The sequence below is a fragment of the Pieris brassicae genome, chromosome 10, assembly GCF_905147105.1.
Source record: "Pieris brassicae chromosome 10, ilPieBrab1.1, whole genome shotgun sequence".
Taxonomy (NCBI): domain Eukaryota; kingdom Metazoa; phylum Arthropoda; class Insecta; order Lepidoptera; family Pieridae; genus Pieris; species Pieris brassicae.
This window is the reverse complement of record NC_059674.1, coordinates 18,603,356-18,624,725: the sequence shown is the minus strand read 5'-3', so window position 1 is coordinate 18,624,725 and position 21,370 is coordinate 18,603,356. Positions and strand designations below refer to the sequence as shown.

The 21,370-nt window shown below is 32.9% G+C and overlaps 1 protein-coding gene across 3 annotated transcripts in view; it reads left to right on the top strand.

Moving 5' to 3' along the window:
• Positions 1 to 2,825: 2,825 nt before the first annotated feature.
• The window catches only part of LOC123715446 (fasciclin-2-like), a 50,906-nt gene continuing 32,361 nt past the window's right edge, over positions 2,826 to 21,370 (top strand). For 2 of the 3 annotated variants that reach the window (XM_045670450.1, XM_045670449.1), the window contains exon 1: positions 20,424 to 20,596. In XM_045670450.1, the coding sequence (XP_045526406.1) occupies positions 20,545 to 20,596 (52 nt within the window). In that variant the 5' untranslated portion in view covers positions 20,424 to 20,544. Of the gene's footprint in view, positions 2,903 to 20,423; positions 20,597 to 21,370 lie in introns of those variants that run through there. The other variant, XM_045670451.1, reaches the window with a different exon arrangement.

Genomic DNA, 21,370 nt, shown 5'->3' with positions numbered 1-21,370 from the left:
GTTTCAAGTCCATTGATTTCAATCTTAGCACAGAACACAGTGAAAATCCATTACCTCAAGTAGAGTGTGGTAGGTATATAAAATTCTGCACTGGTCATACTTAGCAACTTTGTTTTATGCAAGTTTCTTTAAACAAGTAACTTTGTTTATATCAAAAACCTATTTAAGTATACTTGGTGGCTTTTTAAATCACTTGAAGAGGAGATTTCTATGAAATTCATGAATTCCCACGGTTCAAAATGAAAAGAATTTTCCGAAAGTTCCGTCTGTAAAAATCAAACCTGGGAGATTAGGTATCACTGATTCGAATTCTTCTCGAGTATAACTGAATAAGCACTACTTATATAGAACTTCATATATTCGGTAGTGAGCTAATTTAAAAAAAAAAACGTTGTTACGTGTTACCAGTAAAAACAAAATACAAATGTATTGTTTATTTTTTTTTTCTAAAACGTATGTTCACCGTAATTGACATGTATATTAGAACAGATAGATTAAAACTTATACAATGAAAAATACCTTATATACGATGTGGTGTACTTTAATAAATAAATCTTTTTTTATAAAATTAATATTAATTTTTATTACTAAAGCGTTTGACTTTGGCCCGTGTACTATTTGAGATTAATCTTTATTCACATAATTTGTATGATACAATAAAACACCAGCTTGTACAGCTGATAATCTGTGACGGAATAAAATGGACGATATTGTGTCCCAATACCTTTTTAATCAAATTTCAATCAGAATGTTCATATTTCTCAAATTCTCTATGTACGTAATGTTATTTAAGCAATATCAAAAATTTTAATGCAAATAACTTAACTTAATATTAAGTTCTTTCAGAACTGTGGTTGTCATGCTTAATAACCCGTTAAAGAGACATTTCCCCTGTCTCCATACAAATAGTCGAGATAGATAATTTATCTTCTGGATACGAATGGCCTGACAGTTTGCAAGATGTCATTTGGGATTAAATTTACCTAGAATTATGTCTTAATAGGCCTTTGATTTTACTGCTAATTGTGTCCAGTCAAAGTAACTCAACTCGTTAGATATGTAAAAATATATTTAATAGGATTTAAGTTTAACTAGAGTTACGTGCTCTCGGTAATACGTACATACATGTCAGTTTCGTGTATTTTGGCAATATTTTAACGTTTTTTAAACAGTAATTGCTATATTTCTGTAAATACAAGACCATACCGATTTATATCCGTTTCTCAAGAATCTTTAGTGAAGATTTAAATATGCTTATTTATGCGTACCTACTAGATAGTAGGTACCATTTATGGACTCATGTATCGATTTTTCCTCAGGACCCAGCCATAATTTGGCATTTGCGTAATATGTATGACGGTCACCCAACCATTCTTAATGAGTGGTGGCAGTGTTGCACTTAAAGCCTAAAAAACGTTAACTATTTATTAGTAAAAAGTTAAGTTTTAAAAACATCTCTTCAACAATACAAGTAACATAAGTATGTAAAATTGAATGTATATAATGTATTGAATGTATATTGTGTGTATATGTATAGAAATCTAAATCTTATCCTGCAATGTGTTATGATGCTACTACTTCTACTCATAAAAATGGACTGAGCCAAACAAAATATATAGTTTAAACAATGTTTAAGTGAATATTAACATTTCTAGATCTAAGGAATAATTTTATTATCTCAGACATGATTCGGAAGGAAATGTCATTTTGTGAATGTGGGCACGTTCCCAGGCGTCTCAGTCTGATTCATCTTATAAAACGTATCATGAGTCATACTTACAATTGGTATTCTAGTTTGATTTTTATCATATTTTTCTAGATGTCTTTTGATATCTATTCGAAGTCCTATTTACGATGACGTTGTAGAGAGGAAAATTATGTTAATCAATAACATTAATAAGACAAATAAAGCTTTATAAATCATATTTTTTATTTACATATGATATTTAGAACGATTCGTCATTACATCAAATATTGTACATTAAATAAATAAATCGGTAATTTGCAAAGAAAATGTTATTCAGATTGATTCATTATAAAAAACGCACAATCAGCCATATAAAAATAGACATGCAAATATCATATTAATTATCATGATGTCATAATAATAATAAAAGCTTTATTCATGACAAATAGGTTGTGAAAAAATTCATATATCCGCACATTAGGGAGTCCCTATGTTGTGCGACCCTAACTAATAATAAGAACAGTTAAGTTATTGATACCTATTGTCTAAACTTATGTTCTAAATACTCTCCTACGCTATAAAGGCACCTTGCCTATCATTACATTACACGGCAGAGATCTATAACTTCTGGAAAGGTGGTTAATATTTTTAACTACATCGTGGTTCACGCAAGCTCCCACAACCGTGTTGGATCTCTTGGTAGATACAGGCAAGTGTCTTAAATGTTTTGAACAATTATGGATACTTTCGAGGTATTCGGTATAACTAGTTCTCTACCGATACATCTTAAACAATTATTATTTATGGATGATTAGTTTAGAGTGTGTGAGTTAGACGTAGTACACAAACAGCTGCTGTTTAGTCTATATTGTTATATCATAAAAGACACAGACAAGAAGAGTTCTGTAGCTTCCAAATGAATGTGCCATCGTTATTTTTGGATTTCGTTCAATAAATTTGACGTCTGTCAATTCATCGGAAATCGAATGTTATGTACGTTGGATAAGTTACAAATTCCGCAACTCTGACACGATACTGTGTTTGATAACAAGCTTTAAAATTTAAGTAAATTAAGCGTAGAACATTATTTCCTCTTCATGACACCGGTGGCTTTAAGAGGTGCTGGTCTCGCCACTCGTCGCGCCGCATAGTCGCGCCACACCGTCGCCTCATCCACCACCCTCGTGTGATCGACCTCTCCCTTGCACCCCATTGGTATGTACAATTTATTATGATTGATTGTTGACCTATTAATTACACCACCAAATAATTACAAGCTCAATTGATAATTTGGCAATTGGCAAAATTATGTCACTGACAAATTGATAAATTTTGTATTTGACTCGAGGCATTCGTAAACTTATTTACTATTTTGTTTATAATTATAAATATTTTTCCTTAAAATTATTAATAAAACATGGGTAACATTCAAAGGAATTATTGTTGCTTTCTACCTGTCCAAATCAAGTTAACTAAAACACTTATTATTTGCTATTAACTTTAGATTTTATTTTGAAACAGATAAATTTGGGATTTCAAACCTATTGGCAACACAAAACCAATTGATTATATTTATAAGGTTACGGTCACTAAAAACAAAGATGTACACAGTTATCTTTATTTAAATTACTTACAGTATTATATCTAACATTGATAGTTTAACTATTTCAATTTCCACATTACGCTTTAATTGCCACTAAGACAGCACCTTCACTACTTATTATATTGAAATGATCTTTTTCATGTAGCACACATCGAGTTTTATATCTCGGAATTAAAATATTAAGGTTTTTAAAATGGAAATACTTTGAATAATTCGCTGGATAGTTGGTAATGATTCCCAAAGAACCGGCCACATAAATTATTACTAATGTAATAATTACAGTTGTTCTTAAACATGACCGCATATTCTGATGTTTTACATGACATTAATCTTAGACTATAAGTTATGCATAATGCGTATATAATGTGATTATTATTGCATATTTGTACCGACATATTTAATTTGAGTTTCGCCACGGTATCGGGAATTATAACATGTTACGCTTTAAAATTACGATTAGAGATGTTTTCTTTATTGAAACTTATTTTATACAAAGTTTAGGATTAATATTGTTTTTTTTTAAACTATGAATTGCCATTTGATATTGCACGCACTAAATTATCAGAGATTCACTACTTACGCGGGCACACTTAATAAAAGTTGCGGAAAGCCTGTTTAACACAGACTGTATTCACAAGAGTTACATTGTTCATATTTTTTTAATGTTATTGTTTAGGGTATAGTTAAAATAAGGTTAAGGTAAAATTAGTAAATTTTAAATTAACTAATTCAAAATTTAATTTTAAACGCAGTATTAAGTTTTAGTATGCCGGTAACGCACTAGCAACACTTCTGAACATGAATGTTTATCGCCGGTATATCTTGGAAACTTCTTCAGTCGCATTCTACACTGTTTTTGTCAAGCCTCAGCGTGTCAGTGATGGTAAAACCTATTAGAGCATTTACTTGTTGGGTCCAGTGAGTAGGGGATCGGCCTTGAGGTGTACCCTCCACTCTGCCAATCACGATGAGTTTTTATAAACTTTCTGGATTTCTGCTTCTGTGTTACATGTCCAAAAACTCATCATGCATTCGTAACACAGTGTAGACGGGTTTTAACCCGTAACTGTCTTAGTAAGGCCACGTTTGTTTCCTTAGCTGTCCAGAGAATCCTAAGCTCCAACACCACATTCCCTGATCAGCCATTTTCTCCTTTCAGATATTTGTATTGTCCAGAATTCAGCGTTTTAAAGGAAAATCAGAAATACCAGAGACATCTTCCATCTACTAAAATATTATCTCCTTGTTTATAAAATTCTATGTTCTTTCATAACCATGCTTTATATTATGATAGATATTTTTTTACAACAAGAACCAATTATATTCACCAAGAGTTATTAGAGTTAGGTATAATCTTGAGACCATTAAGAAATAAAGCCTTTGGATTAACAATCTAAGTAAAAGATCATTCTCGGCCATTATTGATACAGATTGCGTGGTAGAGAATAGTGGTCCATTATGTCCGCATTATCTACTTGATGACAAAGTTACAAGGGTCGATATTATTATTAATTTGGCGATATATTTCCTTCCCCTACATTCAAAGCTTACTGATTTTAATTGCCTTGTCCTAGAGATAATCGAGACCTCATCATTCGACTCCAAATCATAAGGTCTCGAGTTACTCCCAGATGGATTGAAATCTATCCAACATTAGACCCGACCACCAGATAGTTAAAGTCAATTGGATTCGTACACAGTTATTAAATTAAATTATTGCCGTAATGAATTTCTTAATTGTGTGAGAAATTTTAAACACTAATTAAATTATGGAACCAGCTGCCCACTGCAGTAATTTGACATTAGGGTTTGACATTTCAAGAAAAGAGGGTATCAACGCACTTGTGAGCCTTTTGGACTCCTGCCAATTTGCCACGTCATATTAAAGACATGTACAGTTTGAAAAGGATATTATAATAAAGTCATATTTGTACAAATCCGATGACTTCAACAACAATCGTATGACTAAAGGTTAAAAAATAAACATGATAGGATCAACTCCCACGCCGCTCAATAGAGTACCTTCGTACATCCACTCGCTAGCTTATTACGTCATGTAATATGTCGTATCAAATTATTATAATATCGAATTGTAAAAAAATTGGTCTTTTTACAAATCGATACATCAAAAATTGTATCAACGATGGCAATGCTGATAAAACAATTTTGTGTTAACTAACCAATTTTAATAGAATATTATTATTGCAAACGTTTTCTGTAGCATTTCCAAACTAGTATGCTTTATGTAAGAAACTGGTGTTAGTTTAGATTGAGTTAACACAATGCTTATAGTTAGTCAGCGACTAAGTGGTGCATTAATTACAACTTAAAATAACAAAAGACTGTGTTCGAAGAGTAGATCAATCAAAGGAATTAGTCAGCATCCATGTTTTCATTTTATAGAACTAGATAGACGTTTGGCCTCAATTCCACCTGATAGTAAGTTAGTTGCTATAGGAAGGCACCTGTCCAGGAATTAATCTATGTTATACTCCTTGGCTGTTTTTGCAAGAAACGACGATGCAACTTGTGGGCACATGGAGCAACTACGAAGGAATGAACCGCCATTGTGCTTCTAGTGATACCGTCGCCAATGGACACTCTAAATGCCAGAGTGCTCACGAGTGCGTTGCCGGCCATTTATATAGTAGTTATAGTATATTTCATGTACTATATCTATCAAAGAGAGTTGTGAAGAATTTCTTACCTTATTAACGCCCCTTCATACCAGGCCTGGTAGATGTAACTTTGGAATCATTTAATTTTTATTTCTTCTATGAAATAGATTAAAAACTTGGCCATGTATGTTTTCAAAAGGTCTATTCGATATTCAATTAAGTACTTGAAAACAAACAAAAGCTTTAAACCCTTGGCTTATTAGTAATTTGTTTCGATACCGACCTTTTAAGTGGTACAATTAAAAAGTTTTGTTATTAAGCACACGAAGCTTTAGTAATAATTTCTCTATGGAAAATTGTATACTAAAGTTTAGTAGTTTGTGTTTTGTACTGTAGTAGTATTATAATTATAGACATATAGCTAATTACACATATAAGCATAAAGAAAAATGAAATAATACTGGGTCGTTTAGAGCAGGCCATGCCGTCTAAAACTGACCATAATTAGAATTCTAAAGGGTAGATGTATGTGCAAGATGACTTCAGCTCTTATAAAGTCCGGAACGTTGGTTTCCAGCCAGTGGTTGGTGGACCAGGTACATAATCCTGCAGGAATGTCCACGGTATATTTTTAAAAATTGTATTGCCCATTGGTTTCACAACACGATCCAAGACTTGATACACTTTGGCTGAAGTTTTCATCCTTTTTCACAAATATGTAGTTTTGGAACTCCTTGATAAGACACGCCCCACCAAATCATGATGGATGGTGACCACGTTGTGCCTTTCCGACCACTTGATCAGCTTATTTAGAACTGTGAGCGTACATTTTATCATTTTGCTTATCGTAGTGTTCTTCAATTTTAAATTTTTTTTGATCGGTAAAGAGGATATTTCTGTGCTTTTCACCTGCGGATCGCCGCAGAAGGAGTTTTGATAGATCCACTCTCTTTAATTGTAAAATGGTGTATGGCATGTCCTGTATATTGGAAATAAGCACCGAGCTTCAGGTCTTTATTTATGATACGCGGCGGAGTCCTAGCGGGAATCTTCATTTCTCTTGACAAGATATTTTGCTTCCTCATTTCAACGAATTCTGGCTTTAACATCATTAATAGCCTTGGTATTACTCAGTTTTTTTTCTGGTCTTCGACACACGAAGTGTTGATGTATCTGTTGATAGTACGATATACGAACATACGGCTGATACCAAGCTTCTGAAGTGTCTGAAATATAACCGACAAGGCCATCACTGCGATCCTATTTCTTTAACACTTTAGTCCGAATTGTAATTTGGTAATGAACACGAAGAAACATATGAAATAGCGCAAAATGGAAAGATTTTAAAATAATATACGTGTTCCAAATTCAAAATAATTAAAAAGTTGAAAAAAGAAAAGTTTTTATGTAACAGTATTTATGGCCAGACTAGTTATTATTGAAACTTGTGACAAAATAATTGTCGATAAAGGAAATATTATAATTTCATACGTAATTAAATCAAAATATGTTTATCACAACATTACCGTTGGTTAAGAAAATAAACCTTAATACCTGATACTGTAACATTTATTGAGCCTTTGATCCCTTTTCGGGTTCAAAGCGAAATAATCTGTTTATAACCGACTAGACCACGATGAACAAATCAAAAAGAATTATATAAATGGAGTTGATTTTGTGCGAGTTTCTACGACTGTACCCGACCTGAGAGTTGTGTTGACCCAGTGGTTAAAGCGTGCGACTGAAGTCGTAAGTTCAATTCCCCGATGCATCCCAATGACATTTTCGGTCTAATACTCGTTCATATGGTGAAGGTAAAAATGATAAGTTAGACGGCTTTTTTAAGATCGATGACTGCCACATAAAACTAAAAATGTGACACAGAGTTATGTTACCAAGACCAAGGGTTGTACAACGACTAGGCAACAAACCATTAAGCGATATAATATAATAGGTACAAGTATAGTATTGTCTTTTGTTATCATGGCTTTTACACATTAAGAAAACACTTTTTAAACGGATTGAAGCTATGTATTATTATGTAGGTATAAACTTATAATACATAGCTTCAATCCGTTTAAAAAGTGTTTTCTTAAGGTACAAGTATACCTGAAAAAAAGTATACTTTGTTCCTGCGAAACGAACTTACTAAAATGGAGTGATTATAAACTGTACTAAAACTGTATGAAAATAGTTAAAACATTTATCAATCGCACCCGATAAATCATTTTGTTGTTGAAATTTGTTAAAGTCTTTCATTTATATCGACCAGACGTACAAATGTCTCGGCTCTCTTACTGAGAATTTATATTGGACACTTTCCAATATTTCAAGTCTGCGATAGTTTTTAATCAATACCTAACTTTCCGCTGAGAGACAACAAAGAAATTGTGATTAATACCCCTCCGTTACTTAAGTCCTATTCAACAACCTTTTAATTTGTTTTCTTCTCTAAGTGGGTCTTATTTCCATTAGAACTACTCAAATTTCCATTACGAACCCCGCTTCAATGGATTTTTAAAACGTAATTGTTATATATGTTAAAGAGTGATCTCACTTGTTGTTTTGTGGAACCAGGTTTTGGTTTTTAATTATTCAATATTGAGACTATATGAACGTTATTGTGAGGTAAATAGTCCAGCCAAACCAAATTGAATTTTCCGTTTAAATTATTAATATATATTACTACATATTTGCATTACATAAATGATTAATATTTCGCGAGATGATAATGAAATTCGTAAACGTACCCCATACCCCACCTAGGTATACGTGGGAAAATGTTTAGAATTGGCCAGTTAGAAACGTTGTTAATGAACACTTTTTTAATTTCAATTTTAGAACTCTTTGGTAACCTAATGTAGTAAATATACTACATTAGGTTACAAATGAATGCAATAGCATTCATTTGTTTTTTGTTTTTTGTGAATTGGCGGCAAATCTAAAACTGTTGTTACACGTAAAAATTAACCTAACGCGAGAAAATTTTCTGTCAATGATTTATTATGGCTTTCATTGTGGGCATACTCAACAACAAAGCTATGATAGACTGCGATTAGCATTTCTTAATGAAGCTCCATCTCGTGCCACGATTTACAGTTGGTTTAACGAGTTTAATCGTGGACGTAGCAATCTCAATGATGATCCACGTCAGGGATGTCGTTTAACAGCCACTACTGAAGTAACATCAGTGCTGTGCGATAGAGGAAGATAAAAGAGTGATCTACCAGCAGATACGGGCAAGCCTAGGCATTGGTATGAGTCAATTTCTAAAAATATTACACGACCATTTAGGCGTCAGGATGCTTTGTACCAGATGGATTCCGCATACTTCAACCGATGACCAGAAACACCTTCTCATGGACTGGTGTCGCCAAATGTTAGAAGAGTTCAAGGTCACAGGTATATATATATACTACGAACAGATATACTACTACGAACCCGAAACCAAAAGACAATCAGCTCAGTGGGTATTTCTTTTCGAGGATCGGCCAACTAAGGTAAATATAGGAAGAAGTCAAGGAAAAAAGATGATTGCCTCATTCTTTGGTCGGAAATTTCATTTCGCGACAGTTGTGCTAGAAGATGGAAGGACAGTTACTGCAGACTGGTCTGTCAATCGCTGTTTGCCTGTTGTCTAGGCGACAGCAGCGCCGTCGAAGCAGGATCCTCCTTCACCACGACAAGGCTTCAGCGCACTCCGCAAAACGGACTGTTGAATATTTGATTTACATTATTTCTATACATTAAAGAGCGTAACAATTTGTGAAAAGCCGGCAACGCACTTGCGAGACTTCTGGCAATGTGAATGTCCATGGGCGGCGGTATCACCTAACATCAGGTGAGCCTCCTGCCCGTTTGCCTCCCATTACATAAAAAGTGCTATTGTTGCTATTACAATTAAATGCGTAGTCTTATGTATTAATTATTATATAACACCAATTTAGGTTTCTTATACATGTGGAAGATGTTGTGCGGATAAAGGAAAGTTGTCGGTCCCGAAGGCCCCAGTGGTTTAGTGTTCGAAAACACTTTATATAGCTCGATTCAAGTATGCGACTTCGTTGCCGCACATGCGCAGGTTGTATGTTTAACATTAAGTTACGATTAAAAAATAAAATAAAAGATAAATATATGGCGCTGCAACCTTTTTTAGGTCTGAGCCTCAGATTTTTGTATCTGTTTCATGATCATTTGTTAATCGAATAGGTGATCAGCCTTCAGTGCCTGACGCACGCCGTCGACCTTTTGGGTCTAAGGCAAGCCGGTTTCCTCACGATGTTTTCCTTCACCGATCGAGCTAATGTTAAATGCGCATATATAAAGAAAATCCATTGGTGCACAGCCGGGGTTATAACCTACAACCTCAGGGATGAGAGTCGCACGCTGAATCCACTAGGCCAACACTGCTCCAAGTTATAATTTAACATGGTTTTTTCTAAGTGTTACATAATTGCTAAAACTGACCAACAAAAACACATATTTTCTCCAAAACTGGGTTTTATATTTTCGACTATCAAAAAATCTTTATCAGCAGTACTATTATCCAAATGTTCAGCTTATAGCTTAAACTCGTTGAACGTGCACTTTGCCGAAAACAAATTCTTTTATTTATGATTTCAATTTATTTAACACTGGTTCGATTTTTGGGAAATTATCAAATGTTAACAAATCAAAGTTACCAATGGTATACAAGCCGTTATCTTAGTATGGTTTTCTCTTAGCACAAATTGCCCTAGAAAAGATTATTAACGATAATGCCGCCATGTAGTAAGGGCTGTGTTATACCTTAATTTTTATATGTTAAGTTTGTAATACAAGTAAATAAATCAGTTAAAACTAAGATACTGTGACACCCTGACTGTTGTACTACTGAAGTCTCCATAGACATTCATTCTTTACGCTAACAAAGCAGATAAATATTGCGAAGATATGTGCAATTTCTGTGTAACTTCTAGTTGGGACGGGAACAAATGCTACGCCGTGTAACATCTGCGCACCGTGATCTTTGTATTGGGAAATCAATATCACTGTCATGTTAATGTACTGTATACTCCGTCAGGGATTATATCAGAGCCTTTTGCGTGCTTTATACATGCATAACCTTTTATCTATATTGAGGGGTATGAGCAATGATAGCCTGGCTAAGCGTGTTTTAGAAAGTACCTAATTAATGTTTATTATTAATATACAATTTATATTTATTTCCAACACAAAAATATACAATATTCTTCTATTAACCTAGCTACGTAGTAATAATAATAAAATTAATTAGTAGAAAATTAAAACAAACTTTAAAAGTTAGGTGCCTCTGACGTTAGCATTATTTACATATAGGGTTATAAATGACATCCGTCAATAGTTATATAACTATATAGGCTTGGAACCAACCTGAGGTTATGTAACAAATCAATCTATTGATTGTTTTGTACTATAAACTTCCAATAGCTGAATATTTTGCCCTCACGTATCATATAGATAAATCATCATAAAACACCAATTAATTAAAAAAACTTCATCTATACGAAAACAATATGTTACCTTTTCGAAAAAAGCCCTGATTTAATAACAAGTTAAACTCAATTTAGTGAAGTTCACTAATCGTGTTATTAACGCTGAACTGAGTTCACATGTTGCACCCACAGGGGCACAGATGGCCACTAGATATTGCTACCTTCGGGGTTAAACAGCAATTGAAACTAGAGTAGGTATAAACGACTAAAACTTAATAGCGATTAAATTTTTAATTTGTATTTTTAAAGTAATATTATTGTTGTTAAGTTACATTTTATGAAATTTTTTCTGTTAAGATATGACGCCGGAAAATTAAGGCTTTAATCAGAATTAAGTTTTCGTTAGGCTTATAGGCTATAGTATTACAGCGTACAACACGCTGTACGTGGTATTTGATAATTCCATAGTCAACAACCGTTTATCGTTAAACATTTTCTTAAGAAGACTACTTTTCTGAAATTTTGATCGTTTGATAGGTGCATTTATTTTCCTTTAAAGGATTGCGCTTTTGGAGAAAATACTTTCTGTTATAAAGCACAAAAGAAACACATATTTTCTAATAGTTTTCTAACCTAGAATTTTAACATAATTTTCATCCAGCTTAACCCGGTCACAGCGACGATAAAGTAATGTATTTTATGTCTCATTATTAAAAAAGTTATATCTATCCGAGCAAGTGTAGTCTTGAAGTTTTTCATAATGAAAATTCTAATTAAATGCCTGATATCTAGAGTGATTGACTTTTAAATGGATTGCGTACTAATGGCCTCACGAGAGTTGCAATCAAAATACGCTAAAATATTTTTTCTATTCCCTAAGCTCGTCAAACGCGACACTTGCGGCTTTTAATTTGAAAGCCATTTTGTGTTTATCGCCATCTGTTGGGGACTATCGCCTCACAATGAATTATACGCCTTATATAGTTATGCATTTATGTATATACAAAATAATTTATAAGTCTTTACAGTATTTTTTTGTAATTTATATTATTAATATTAGTTTTTTAATAGGTTAGCTACTACTTTCACTATACTCACAGTGTTTGTAACATTTTACTGTAATAAGAATGTTCGTGGGTTGTTAAAATTTTTTGCTTGTTATTCAAGTGTTTCCTTGTATGTATAATAAAATTAATATTTAATTGAATATCTACTACAATGAACTGTCATGTTATCCTTATTAATAATAGATAAATATTAAAGAAAAATCACAAGTCATTTGGAATAATTCCAAGTCTGATTGATTATTTATCTTAATTAAACCTCTTTTAAATAAATGGCAAACACTTATTTCGTTCAAAGTAAATAATAGCTTTTTGTTTACACACAGGCAATTATTAATGATTCAAAATTAATTTGATAAGATAATAAAATGGTAATCTTTTGATAATGAGATATAAATTAATCCTTATTATTTGTAAGAATTATGTTTTTGTTCGCCATCCGCATTTATTATCGAGGCCACAATTTGATATTACATTTTATAACTTGTTTCTTTCTTCTGTCCTGTTTTTTGTTATGTGTGGCCTTGTTGGTGAGGCTATAAATAAACTAATTGGCATAGCTTTTGTCGTATCTTTGAGTTAAAATGTAACGAATTGTGTTAAGGTAACTTGCAATACCATTACCACCTCGAATGTGAGGCAAACGGAGTGAAATTTACAAGAAAAACGCATATTGAACGAAGTTTTGATAAATTACTTCTAGTATTACTTACAAGCGGAAGTTACAACTTGAGAGCGTAACTTCGTTTTATGTGACTTGCTGAATTTCACCATTTCAACTTGGTTCATTTTTTTAAATCGCTTACAGAAATCACACATTAACCTATTTGTTCCAACCAATATTAAATAATAAATAAGTGTAATGACACCGCACTGCAATAAGATTTGACATTCGTTTGGGACTATTTGTTAAAAATCGATTCGGACGACAGTTGCCGTGAGATGATGTTTTTTTTTTTATTCTTTAGAATTTACAGTATTCTTAACGTATATAGTATAATAATTTATAATTTATAAAAATAAAATTAAAAAAGTGAATAGTTTAGCCCCTGTGGCAGTGTACCTTTCACGCTGGCAGCATTTCTTTGCTGTATTGCGATAATTATTAGTTGAGCGAGGAAAGCACCAGATGTGATCGGTGACCGGTGACTTCTACTTTTATTTTATTAAATTATCTTTTATGGTTTTTAATTTGTAATCTCGTAAGGTTCAATTCTCAAACCTTATTGAAATTAATTTTATTTTGCAAACGCCCTCAAAGTATTGTGTTCCATATTAGCGATTAAATTGTTTTGTAGGTTAATTATAAAACTTTCCTTTCAAATATTATAATGATTGGACAGGTTTCGTTTTATTTATTATATATCTATTAAGCCACACAGTGTTTTTTTTTAAATTCAATATAATTACGCAATATTTATTTACAAATGTTGATATATATAAATTTAGATTAAACAAGAGGTTGTGCTGGTTTCCTCGCAATGTTTTATGTCTAGGAAACACATAGTTGAGTCCTACGCTGCAAAAAGCTAACTTTGCCGAAAACGTTTTACTTAACCGAATAGGCAATCCTCTTACGAGGTAAGTACTTTGAAATTTCTCTGTTAAACAAGTCGTATTGCACATATCAATGGTTCTAACTGCAGAAGTTATACAGGGAATTTCACATCTCTTAGCATTTTTTATGTAAGTATAATGATTACACTATAGTACGGATACTTAGGTAGTGAATACAAGTGTGTCAAGGAATCGAAGTCTGGATTGTGTTAAAATTAATATTAAGGGCAATATAACAGGAAAGGAATAGTAAAAATGGGGTAGTAAAATAATAGGAAGTAATAGGAGTTTATCAATATAAATTCCTTTAAAAATAAAATAAAATCTACTCCTTTGGAGTTCTTAAAGGTTCCCGCTGACCATAAAAATCGAAGTAGTTGCCGGCGGGAGACGCGAAGCTCATTAGACCTCAGTCAAGCAAATAAAGTCTCATTTTAGGAAAGTGGAGATTTGATTAGCAGCCTCGCTTCATTGCCACAGATCTACCCGTTTACGTGCCTGATAAGCTAATATGTCCCCTACATATTGTCCTATGTATTCAAAGTTTTAATAACAATATTTATCATTATATTACCAAAATGAAATGTATTAAACTATAAAGAATTTATGAATATACAGGGATGTTAAGATCATATTAGGGTATCATTTGGGAGTAACGTTCGTTCGTTGACGATTTTAGTAATTACATTTTATAGTTTTATTTTCGGGCCAATCCAAAATCGTGTAAAAATCACATTTAAACCGATTTCATCAAAAATATTTGTCCCTGTAGCTTTCGAATAGTATGAGGAAATTAATTAAAATAAAGCAAATAATTTAAAAGCTTTACCGCACTAGATAGTTCAAAATGACATTTAAAACTAGGGATGCATCCGATACCTATATATCGGTATTGGCGATATTTTAATTACCGATAAAACGATACTTTTCATATTTCGCGCTTCAAAAGAGTAAACGTGCATCTTGTTTCGATGCACTATCATGTTGGACTATCTATGCCCCGAGAATCGACGCGTTTTCTTCAGTTTGTTGTCAGGAGTTGTCAAGAGAGACAACAGATACTCGGGATTTTGCATTTGCTAGACATTAGTTGTATTTAACTGCTATCGCGCATAGTATTTTTTCGATAACAAATTAAATAAAATGCAGAATAACAAAAATCTTACCATTTAAATTATTACTTATTTATTCTATTTTAATTTAATTATTAAATTAAGTCAACAATTAAAATAAACGTTGGTATCGTATCGGCATAAAGGCGTGTCGATGCATCCCTTTTTAAAACATTATTTGTTGAAATAATGTGTTGCATACAGAACTGGTATTTCAGCAATTAATAGTTCGTAATTTCATAAACATACGTTATACCTCTAATAAATAAATCAGTAAATTGTTTAGTTGCAAAGAAAGTGGTACATTGAGATTGTTTAATTACAAAAAAACACCACACAATAAGCTACATAAAAATAGGTATGAAAATGTCATACATGAAGTAATTATAATTATCATAACTTCGGAATAATAAGAGCAGTTAAGTTATTTACGAGTATAATAGTTGTCAAATCTGCTCCCACGATATAAAGGTACCTTTCCTTTAAAAATCTAGGATATTAAATGTTTCGTCCTTATACATTAATGTGAATAGAAAATTCTAAATTTTAACTAAAATCAGAACCGGAGCGAGTCTTTCAGTTCGCCTCCTGAGATGCGGGAAATAGTTTCACTGGGTCCGTTTCAGAAACGCCTGCAAAGGTTCTTGGATGTACATTGATGCAGTAAAAGCGTACGACGGCGGCGTGATGTATTTTTACTTTTATCTTTTAAATATTTTATTGTCTCATGTAAGTTTTATAAGGATCAGTCGTATTGGAACTGAGGTACATACAGACTTATTTACTTGACTTAACGTTCACCCAGCTCTCTTTGCCTCACCTGCAACTAAACAACATAATTCGTATAACGTATAAAGATAAATATCCAGTTGAATAAAAGTAACTTATTAAAGCGTATATGACCTAAATAAAACATAATATGAAAGTTCAGTTAATTAGGTACTAGATTGTTCAAAAGATCGCAACTCATCGGAAGCGTGGTTGAACAAAGTTAGAGCGCTTCATAAATTCCTTTAAGCCTTAAATGTAGGTGGTCGATATGAACCTTACAAACTACTTTAAGTTGGGAAGAATATAATAAAGTTTCAAGAAAGTGACATAGTTATATGATTTAAGTCTATGCCTAGCTTTTTGTACAGTTTCACTTGTAGGACACTGGGTTCTTAGCTAACAAATTGTTGGGGTAAAAGTAGAATTGGTTCGGAAATACTTCAGTAGGCAGCTGGTCCCACATAGCGGTGGTGCGCGGCAACGCTCCGTTGTGAAACGATGGAAGTCCAAGTGATACGGAAGGTATTTCATGTGCTGCCTTGAAATTCGATGATGAATCTCTACTCTCCAATGTAAATGCGATAGAATATGCAGAGAGACCCCACATCTCTACGCAACACCGAGGGATCAAGCCAATCGGAAAGTAACTGGCTGGATTCGTTTGAATAAACCGTGCAAGAGATCATCAGAGGCGTTGACTACCTCATTGGTCAATAGCTAGCAGATGAGAGTCCAGGGTCGGTTCACAATTAAGGTCAAAAATTAAAGCGGTTTTTACAAATAATCTATACCAAAAGAAGTTGCCGGAACACAAAAATAAATATCTTCTCCAATTCCCTTACTGAATCATAAGGAAAACATTTTATTTATAGGAAATCACTTTTAATTAATAAATTATATTAGAACTTATAATGTTACTTTTCCATACATATTTAGAAATAATATGTATTATTAATAAGTTTTATAAACTTCGTACCGCCTGACAGTCAATAAATGTCGTGTTACAGATTACATGAACATAATTTATGTTTTTACAAAATACAACGAATACAAATTAAATATTACTGCCCGGTTCACATTATTCCAGTCCAGCACTGGAATGCTACTGGAATAATGTGAACCTGCACTGGAATGTACCATTCCAGTGATCAATCCAGTCCAGTTGACTGGAATGACGGTCTATTTTTCATTCCAACTAACCCAATCCAGCGCCACTGGAATAGTGTGAACAGCCAATCCAGTGCTTGAATACACGTTTAACAGTGAACAGTGAGTTTGTTGTTATTTTATGGAATTTTATAGGTAATTCCGAACAATGAAATTAAGTGAAAACCAAACTATTCAATTTGTTTCTTTGTACAGAGAACGTGTGTGTTTGTGGGATATCACTTCAGAATTTTGTAGTAGTGTTACCGATCTAACAGCTTTTGAATGACTGGAATAATGTGGACGTTCTATTCCAATCCAGCACTGGACTGGAATGACTCACTGGATTACTGAACTGGAATAATGTGAACCGGGCATAAGTTCACTTCTACCACTGAATGAAATACTCAATGTCTTATGACACACGCCGTGTTTTGTATATTGATTAATGATAATACAGAGCTACCTAATAACGAAAACACGCTTTTTACAAAATCCTGCTAAAAGCCGTTGAAATAGATTAATTTGGTCCTGCAACATCTGTGCGGTATGCTCACTTATTGTTTCTAAGAGGGTTCATTCACAGATGGCGCCACTAATCACACTTGTGGGTTTATTATTATTGGGCTCAGCGCTGGACCAGATAAATTAAGTGAAGCGAAGAGAAGGTATTGAAAACCGTCTGATATCTGTTAATTATGTCTGGTTCCTAACACACTCTATAATCATTATTCGATTTAAAAATAACTGTTTTATGGTAATGTCAGCCATTTTGAAATATACAATAAGTTAAAAGTAACTTAGTAGGTATCACGACCAAAATAAATTTAACCTTTGTTTATGTAGCTAATTAATATTTTTATCGCAAACGTTAAGGTAATACTTATTAGTCAGTTAAAATAAATAAAATTCATAATGCTAATTGACATCATTCCTATAGGAAAAATTGTCGCCCCAACTGTTGGTTTTCCATGAAAAAAATCTGCAGCGCTACAACATCCACCTGGGTCTCAGATTTGGCAGATCTGTTTCGTTATAATTTGTATTTCTAAACAGCAAGGAGGTGATCAAACTTCTACGCCTGACACACGCCGTTGACTCTTTCCTCACGATGTTTTCCTTCACTGCGCGAGCAAGTGGGAAACTCAGAAATAGAAAATTGGCCGGGGATCGAACCCACGACCTCAGAAATCGAATGCTGAAGCCACCTCTGGTCAATTTCCATGAAAACAAATATATATTAAGACTGGCCACTTAAGGACACTCACTATACAATCTAGAATCACTAGAATCTTAGAATTTAATTAGTAATATTTTAATTAATTTGTTATGATACAACAATTATTATTATTTATAATAATTGAATGTTTTCCATTCAATTTGGAACACGAACAATTGGGTTTAAGAAGATTATGAGTGTTTACGGAACAATTCATCACATTATATTTATTATTGCAGCTAAATTTGGATTTTAACCATTTGTAATAAGCATTATTCTCGTGTAAATACACTGTTAGCGATATGTAGGTCATATTAATGGATGTTGGGATGGGTGTTAATTTTAATTGCTAGTTGGTGATGCGTTATATTAGAAAAGAATACGAGAGATACATAAAGTAAATGAGGCTCTTAATAATTATAAAATACATGATCTATATAAGTCTAAGAGATAATTCAGTTGTAAGGCCACACGACCATGGTCAAAAATGACCATTATCTTATATTTGACTCAAAGTATGTATATATTCTTAAAACGTCGACAACTCTGTTGAATGCTTCTATGTGTGTGAACACGCAACCTATTACCCTTTGTAACTAATATCAGCTGCAATCATCTTCGCAGAGATATTAAAGAAATAAAGTAGGAATTACAAAATCGCAGAAATCTTGAACTTAGACAAGGCGTCATCTTCTATTTAATAATGCATTTTCTGTGTCAAGGAAGACATTGAATAAATATCAATGTTATACAGAAAAAAATAAAAGATATATTTAGCTTTAAGTATAAGCGGAGTGTGCCTGTCTGATTCGATTCTAACTCTGGATTCCAGGTACAAATAAATTGTGCCTCGTATATGCGCGAAAAATACTTTCATGTACTTTGAAGGTAAACATTGTATGGGTTTTCTTATAAGAAAAAATTAAAAACGTGTTTGGCACAGATTTTTATACCCATTTTATAGAGAAGTCAAAGATCTGTATTATTCATTTATAATTATAAATATATTATATAAACAATTATATAATATGCAGAAAACGTAGCGGCTTTTCTCCGTACCCTTTCACATTGTATATAAACATAAGCGATTTAAGTAAGGGAGAAAAGCAGATTGCTTGTTATTTCCTTCCTTACAAGATTCAAAAGATCCTTGAAAGGGTAAAGATATTGTTAAAAATATCATCGCATTAGCAGAACAAAAACGATTGAGTAGATAGATAAGGAAAAATATGAAAAGAAAACTCGTTTCCCCCGAAATTAGCTTGCATTTTTCACAAAGCTTAACCTTAATAAATGAATAACAGTTTGGCTAAGGGCGGTTATCGTTGTTAGACATTTTATTAATTGTCTTAATAAAAACGTTAAATTAAGCTTTATGGTTGGTCAAAGAGCTTTTTATTCGAATTTCGAACACGTATAAGACCGGTTCTGTATTACTATTGTTCTTTGATCCTAATTTATTATACTACCTAACAAACATCTCTGTACCAGTTTACCTTCCTTCAATAACTATTGCCGTAACTAAGACTAGATATTAAAAAGTTAGACTATGTACCAGTTTCGGTTTGACAAGTATTGTCTTCCGTGAGTGCAACATGTTATATAAAACTTCCCTTACGACTAAAAACGTGTATTAATAACATGATTTTTCTAACTTACTTTACTAACATGATATTATAGCACTTTTGTACCCGTAAAGAAAGTTCTATATACATTTACTATAATATTTTACTTAAGGAAAAAAATATTATGCTATTAATTATTATTTGCTTTAACCAATTAATATCAATTTTATGATGTTGTGATAAAATCATATAAGAATTGACTATAAATGTAAATGGTTTAACTGCAACTTTTTTGTAAAATTCTAGCATTTAAGACAAATTTGTACGCTATAATGTATGGCAGTAAATGCGAACTTTAGATTGTACTATCATAACATTTTTGTACCATATTCTCGCAAATAAATAACTATTATTATTATTACAAATATTCGCATTTATAATCTCCTTTATAGTCGCGCTTTATTGAGAGTGGTAACTAAGTCTCCTGAAAAGTACCTAGCATTCCATTCTACGGCATGCCAGCGTTTCTATTGCAATAGCTCTAAAAATAAGCGTGATGTTTACAACAATATAATACACGTTTCCAGCGTGTGTCGTTGGAAACTAGAAACGTCAGTCGTGTGACGCCCTGTACGTGAGACAACCGCTCAAATCAATTAGTGCAGCTATCCGATCGCGTCCTGACAGTTTGGAGGTCTGTGGTTGCGCGGGAAATCGGAGTTTGGATTCATTTGTCATCTGTTGTTAAAATGAATTGGAGATATCTTGTATTTCGTCTGACGTTATTTGTTATTATTTCTGGTAAGTTTTTGTTTGTATCTTCAAATGTAAATTAAAAGTGGAACTTTTTAATGTATAGGATATTTTTTTAGAGATAATGCGAAGTTTTTTATTTTCAGTTAACAGTATCATAACTTTTAAAATTAAGCGTGGATTTAATTATATTATTTGATATATCAGATAAATTGAAAGTTTCACTTAACGCCATACATTCGTAGACATAACTTTTTACTTTAAGTCGTGAATGATCTTTACCATATTAAGTTTGAGGCACTATTAATAATAAAATATAGGATTCCATGTTTATTTAATGAACGGAAACTAACAACATCTAGTAGTTCCCGGTTTCAATTCATTGCGCTTGGAACGGAAAAATACAGATTATTAAAAATTTACTACTTAATATCACATTTAATTTGCTTATTTAAAAATAAATAAATCAGTGGCACTACAACCTATTTAGGTCTAGATTTCTGTATCCGTTGCATAATCTTTTGTCAATCTAATAGCCAATTAGGTGATCAGCCTCCTGTTTGACACACGCCGCCGACTTTTAGGGTCTAAGGCAAGCCGTTTTCAGTCACTCACAATGTTCACCTACACCGTTCGAGCGAATGTTAAAGCGCACATAGAAAGTCCATTGGTATTTGGTACACAGCTAGGGATCGAACCTACGACTTCAGGGTTGAGAGTCGCACGCGGAAGCCACGATGCTAACACTGCACAAATTAGCATATTCAATCAACAATACAGTCAAATTAGTCAGTCATCCGAGACCAGGCATAATTATATAAT